General features: G+C 48.5%; 1 protein-coding gene across 1 annotated transcript; it reads left to right on the top strand.

Moving 5' to 3' along the window:
• Positions 1 to 5,128: 5,128 nt before the first annotated feature.
• Positions 5,129 to 5,998, top strand: LOC115311298 (putative nuclease HARBI1). The gene has a single exon (XM_029969919.4). The coding sequence runs from the start codon at positions 5,129 to 5,131 to the stop codon at positions 5,996 to 5,998; it is 870 nt and encodes a 289-aa protein (XP_029825779.3).
• The last annotated feature ends 291 nt before the right edge of the window (positions 5,999 to 6,289 follow it).

Genomic DNA, 6,289 nt, shown 5'->3' with positions numbered 1-6,289 from the left:
AATACATGTGTTGGTGCGTTTTTGAATTTCTTTTGGAAACGTACGTGTGTTCTTATTGGGGATCGATGGCGGAGAATGTTAGCGCACCGCAGCTCGGCCGTCTCCAAGCACGTACATGACATGCTCAAAATTGTGGTGCGCAAAATATTTTAAGGCCGTCGTTCTGTCTAACGCAAATGAGTAGAGTGTTTTGTATTCTCTTAGTAAAGTATTTGACGGAGTAAAGGCGCGACATGTCAACTAGAGAGGAGAGAAAAATATAGAGGAGGAGAGAGTTGCCGGAAGTCACGTGGCCACACCGGACCACATTTGTTTTTCCTCCGATATTTCGGCCGTGCAAAGCCGACGATAGTTTTAATATTGTAACGGTCAAGGCACACAAACAGGAAATCCGCGTTCGCAGTGATGTAGCCAGTCGAGAGTAGACCAGAAAGTTTGCTGCCAATAGAAGATTGCAAGCTTCTCGACTGACCGCCGCCATGACCCTGCCCGTGCGGGAGAGCCCATGCATTTGCAGGCCTGTCAAAGCTATGTTCAAGCCAACGTTGGTTCAAGCGCTTCTGCACGATATTGCACGCAAGGGGCACCAGCACTGATTTTTAATATTGTAGGCTAGATCACAGATCGAGGCTTGTCTTGCTGGGGTCGAGTGGTACCACCCGCAGGGATCCCTTGACCCCAGCTAATGCATGGGACTCTATGGAAAGAACGAGAAAAGAGTGCCGCTTCCCCCGTTTCTAGGCTGTTATCGGCACTGAAACATCTTGGCTGCTTTTCGGGAAGCCTGTCAGATACCTTCTGTAGAGACATTAAAACTGACAGCCCTCATTGTTCTTATAAATAAATGTTTTGTGGGCAAGAGTGACTCTGCTGGGCGAAAAATAGTGTGGCTCAATGCGACAAGAGACACCTAGAGTTACCTCGGAGTCGGGGGCGGTTTGAATGAGTTGGGTTTAGCGGACGACGAGGTTGAAGGCTGTGCTACGCGGAATTCGCTCACTCTCGGAAAGCCACTGTCAACATTAAACGTTTTCGATATTAATCAACTTCTGGGCTTCCCCGAGGGCGGTCATGTTGACCGCAAGTTCTTTTGTTAACTCAACTACTTGAGCAAGCTCGTCAACTCAGCCGTGGGTGCTCTGGTGCGTTTGATGTTTTAATGGGTGTTTGAGTGCTTGACAAATACCAATTCGATATCCAACAATCCTATAGGAAGTATTCACTGGACGCTATATTTTGGGTGCTGTTTAGAGCGCATGCTCAGAACGAGCTCACATTAATAGCCTGCTAAGACTGGCAACCTTGATGGTGCTAAATGCACGCTCCAAAAGGACTACGGAAGCTCGCCGTCATCACGCGCTCAGCAGCAGCGCACACGGTTATGGCCGCCATTGAATACTCCCTATAGACGCTTTCAGGCAGCTCTGCATGGGCGTCGCCATAACCGACCTTCAGTATTTGTTCCCTCTTATTCCGTTCGCTCCACTTCATCATTGCGACAGCAGGACAGGTTATTGCCACTTTAAATGTTACTGTGTCCTTCTCCCCAGCAGAGGCCCTTGTAGACACTCGTCAACGCCTGCTTCAGAGGTTCTGCATCTCTAAGACAATAGTAGGTCGGCTAAGGCGGCTGAATCTGGATCGCGCTGAAAGCGTCTATATAATGATCGCAGCCCACCATAAAACACTCGCCCTCGAGCACCGCGAAGAAGCTTCTATCAAATACTTTACCAGGGGGAATACACTCCACTCCTCTCAAATACAATAGCCTCGGCGCGGACAGGTTTTCTGGGCTTGGCGAGAGCCATCTATCGTCGGGGAGGTCTCGGCTATCGATGATATTGATGTTCTACATACCAAATTCATTGTTGTGGAAATGCGCGAGACACGTGCCGCGCGCCACTTCTAAGAATAACATGGCGTCTGAACTCTAGCTCAGTGTTGCGCTAAATACTTTGCTGCGCTATGCCGCCATGATCTTCTCAAGGGTCGCACGTGCCTCGTGCATCGACGCACCTTGCGTTACTTTTGAAACATGAAGGGGCTTTAGGTGGAATCAGAGACGACACAGCCGCGGCCGCCGCGAACATCCACGTGCACTTGCGCGTGGACTGACGCGGACCTCCACTCTGTCATTCGGCGCTGTAGGCGTTCTGTCTAATGCAAATGAGCAGAGTGGAGTGTATTCCCCCTATAAAGTATTTGCTTCTATATTCCTACTTTTGTGTGTTGCCTGGTGTCAAGCAATGACAGCCGGTCGTGCCACAAACGGGCTCCCGATCCGCTATTTATACCCCTGTTACACGGGCACACTTAACCACGGTTAACTCAGCTTAACTGCTGTTGCGCGGCACCACAGATACCGCACTATACCCTCGGACAGCTATTTCAAAAGAAGTGAAGAGAGCGCGTGCACTGCTTTGATGGGTGCTCAAGATGCTCAAGCGCACGTTCGCCCATAGCTCTGACTGCATCGCCGCAGAATGTTGTCGGCAAGTATTGTGCGCTAATTGTGGTTTAGCGTAACTGCAGTCGTGTAACAAGGGTATTATACCCTTGTTACACGAGCACACTTAACTGCAGTTACGCTAAACCACAATTAGCGCACAATACTTGCCGACAACATTCTGCACCCTTGTTACACGAGCACACTTAACTGCAGTTACGCTAAACCACAATTAGCGCACAATACTTGCCGACAACATTCTGCGGCGATGCAGTCAGAGCTATGGGCGAACGTGCGCTTGAGCATCTTGAGCACCCATCAAAGCAGCGCACGCGCTCTCTTCACTTTTTTTGAAATAGCTGTCCGAGGGTATAGTGCGGCATCTGTGCTGCCACGTAACCGCAGTTAAAGCTGAGTTAACCGCGGTTAAGTGTGCCCGTGTAACAGCGGTATAACAAGGGTATTAGCCTACTGCAATATAGATCAGTGGGCACCAGTCGGGGCACCATGCTTGCAATTTACCAGTTAGTTTTGTTGCGCCGCCGCTGCCGACATGGATCAGGGAACCACCCTGCATGGATCAGTGAACCGTCTGTCTTGTGACAACGCCGCTGGAGCTTTGCGTGAGTCGAGCATTAGACGGTACGAGCCATCTCGTGCACTGGCGCCTGTCCCTTGTGAACTATACTCTGTTTGACCTTATGATGTACCGCAGGAAAGGCTATACAAGCGCGAGCTGCTTGCTCTACGGCACATCTCGACGGCACAAGCTCTCGTGCGTTAAGAGCAGCTCTTAAGGGCTGTTTATACTCCGACGTCGACGAACGTGACGTGCGCCGGCGTTCGTCGTCAACAGCGACACGACGCGCTGCGCTGAAAGGGTTGCGGTCAACGGCATTTATACTCCATCGCGGTCCAGCGCGCTCCGACGCGCACTTCGCGTTGCGCCTGCGCGTCGCCATGACAACCGCGACATAAGCTGATGGTTTATTTCCGTTTCCGTTTGCATTCTGTCCTGACTTGTTCAGACGGGAGGAACCATGGAGAGCCGATTCGCGATGTATTTAGATCAGCAAAAAAAGAAAAAAATTGCAGCGGTGCTTTTATGGCGCCGAATACGGCGCCAGAGAACACGCACGATGTACGTACGAGACATATTTGATAAGCGCACAGTGTTTGGAGAATTTTACCATCTAGTACAGGAGCTGCGCGAGTTCGACCCAGAATACCACTTCCAATATTTCAGGTAAGGCGACGGTCGATAGTCATGTCGCTTATCATAGTGAATCAATTCTGTCGTTTCCTTTTCTCCAGGATGACGAAGGCTTCATTCGACGAGCTGCTCGGACTCGTCCACGACCGTCTTGTACACTCGCCCACACATCGCTCTCCCATCTCGCCCGCTGAGCGGCTGGCCATCACACTGAGGTATGTACTACTAGGGTGCCTTCATGTGCACTTTGCTTGGGGTGATGACATTTTACCATTTTGTTTCGAACGCTTATTTTTTTGTTTTGTTCTGAAAGCGTGAAAGAGCGTGTCCCTGCACGCGCTGCTGGAGTGACTATGCTAAGGCAACATTTTGTTTCTTGCGATTTCTTTGTATTTTCCCTGTGAGCGCGTGCTGTCGGCATCGGGCACTACAAACGGTGGCATCCCCCAAAACAGAAGTACATTGAGGCACTCTATGTACTATATATTTGATATACACTTCATTTTCGCGGATGCTTGACTGATTAGGTTATGCTTCTAGGCGGTGTACTACCGCCGTACACACGCCCAACTGGTATTAAAATACCTCAAACCGTTAACTTATGCGCTCTCATCTACTCCGATATTTTAATTGAGAGGCCCAATCTTGACAGTGCGTTTCAAAATAAAGTTTGGGCTCTTAAATCGCCAGCAAAAATCAGGGACGCGATGTTTCAAGTAGAAACTTACCTCAAATGCTTCCTTTACTGGTTGGATGTACAGCACGCATTCATATTTTAAGTCTGAACTCCTAGAACAAAAAAAAAAAAAAAAAAAAAAAAAGGCCTAAAATGGGAAAGTTTTCTTTTTAAGTTTTTCGTACTTTAAATAGAGACTTGAATTTGTAATATGTAGAGGGGACTAGTGAGGTATGTATTCGAGGTAAGTTTCAACTTGATGGGTTCAGTTGCTGATGTTCGACGGGCCATTAGTACTACCTTGTAACTTTATTTTGAGACACTCATAAATAAGCGGATCAACGTATCATTGTAACACTTACTACATCAAACACATATTTTACTAAATAGAAAGGCTGACCCACTTGACAACATCGTCATTCATTTTTTTTTGCACTTTAAATTGAGACTGAAATTTTTAATGAGTAAATCAGCACAGTAAAACTCATATTCGAGATCAATTTCCACTTCATGCGCCAATCCCTTGATTTTTGCGGGCGGTTTTAGAGTAGAAACTATTTCAAAACACCGTAGAGCGTCAGTCAAACACATTTAGTACATATTTACATATTGCGTGTATAGCAATATAAGTCTGACGGAGCACTCTCGTAGGTCGTTCTTAGTCACAAACAGTGCAAATGACTGACTAAACAGTTGCTCTGAGTTAGGTACTAAGTCTCACAATTTTGTTTTTCACATTTCTAGGTCCCTTGCATCACCAGGATCCCTGGGCCATGTGGCCATAAGTTACCGGATGCTTAAAGCAACATTATCGGGGATCCTCCAGGAAACGCTGCCAGCCATCTGGGACTGCCTCTCCCCGTTAGTGCTGCAGCCACCCACATCGCAACAGTGGGAAGAGATCCGGAGGGAGTTCTGCGTCAAGTGGAACTTTCCTAACGCCATTGGATCAATAGATGGCAAGCACTTTGCGATCAGGTGCCCACCAAACTCTGGCTCAATATTTCACAACTACAAGAAATTCTACTCGATGGTGCTGCTCGCTGTTGTTGATGCCCACTACAGGTTTCGACTGGTGGACATTGGGGCTGCCGGACACCAGTCCGATGGCGGTGTGTTGAGAGAGTCTAACCTCGGAAAGGCGTTAGCTGCCAACACCCTCCAGATCCCTGTAATCGCAGAGCCTGCACCACCTCTGTGCCTCCTGGGGGATGAAGCCTTCCCGTTGAAAACGTACCTCATGCGCCCTTTACCCGGAAGAGGCTTGGACTACCGAAAAAAGGTCTTCAACTACAGGCTCTCCCGGGGCAGGCGTACAGTAGAAAACGCCTTCAGAATACTTGTGTCTCGCTGGCGGGCGTTTCTGGCTCCCATGCATGGCACTGTTGAGCACTGTGAAAATATGATAAAAGCGGGAGTCTGCCTCCACAACTTCCTAACAAGGGATGAAGCCTACCGCCCTCCTGGATATGCTGACAGTGAAAGGAGGGGTGCCCGTGTGGATGGTCAGTGGCGAGCTGACATTTTGAATGTTGGTGTAAACAGGAGCGTAGGTGGCAACAGCAGCCCAGCAGCAATCAGCATCAGGGACCAGCTGGCAGACCACTTCATCTCCCCTAGGGGAGCCATCCCGTGGCAACACGACATAGTGACGAGGGAGTAGACGACGACACAAGGTTGTTATCAATGCTGTTCAATTTTTTTCTTTCCTGGCAAATAAATTGTATATATTTTCTCTGCTCTGCTTGCTTAATAGGGTTGACCGGCAAAATATATTTCGCAATCCCTCGTTGTTTTCACCTTCAAAGAGCTTACCTGTGAATTTCGTTGTACAGGGGAGAGCGAGGTAATTGGCACAAGCGAGGAATATTGGCCATCCATGTTTTTCGCTTACCACTGAGATACAGGCACGCATAGCAAATGATTGGCTTCTTATTAAGTGAACCCGCAGGAA

This window comes from Ixodes scapularis, unplaced genomic scaffold (assembly GCF_016920785.2).
Source record: "Ixodes scapularis isolate PalLabHiFi unplaced genomic scaffold, ASM1692078v2 PGA_scaffold8__174_contigs__length_109621045, whole genome shotgun sequence".
In the NCBI taxonomy this organism is placed as follows: Eukaryota; Metazoa; Arthropoda; class Arachnida; order Ixodida; family Ixodidae; genus Ixodes; species Ixodes scapularis.
Note: the sequence above shows the minus strand (reverse complement) of the source record. Positions and strands in the feature narration are given on the sequence as shown.

What these genes read in the sequence shown, in the direction of transcription:
- LOC115311298 (XM_029969919.4), top strand. Translation starts at nt 5,129, where the DNA reads ATGCTTAAAGCAACATTATCGGGGATCCTCCAGGAAACGCTGCCAGCC.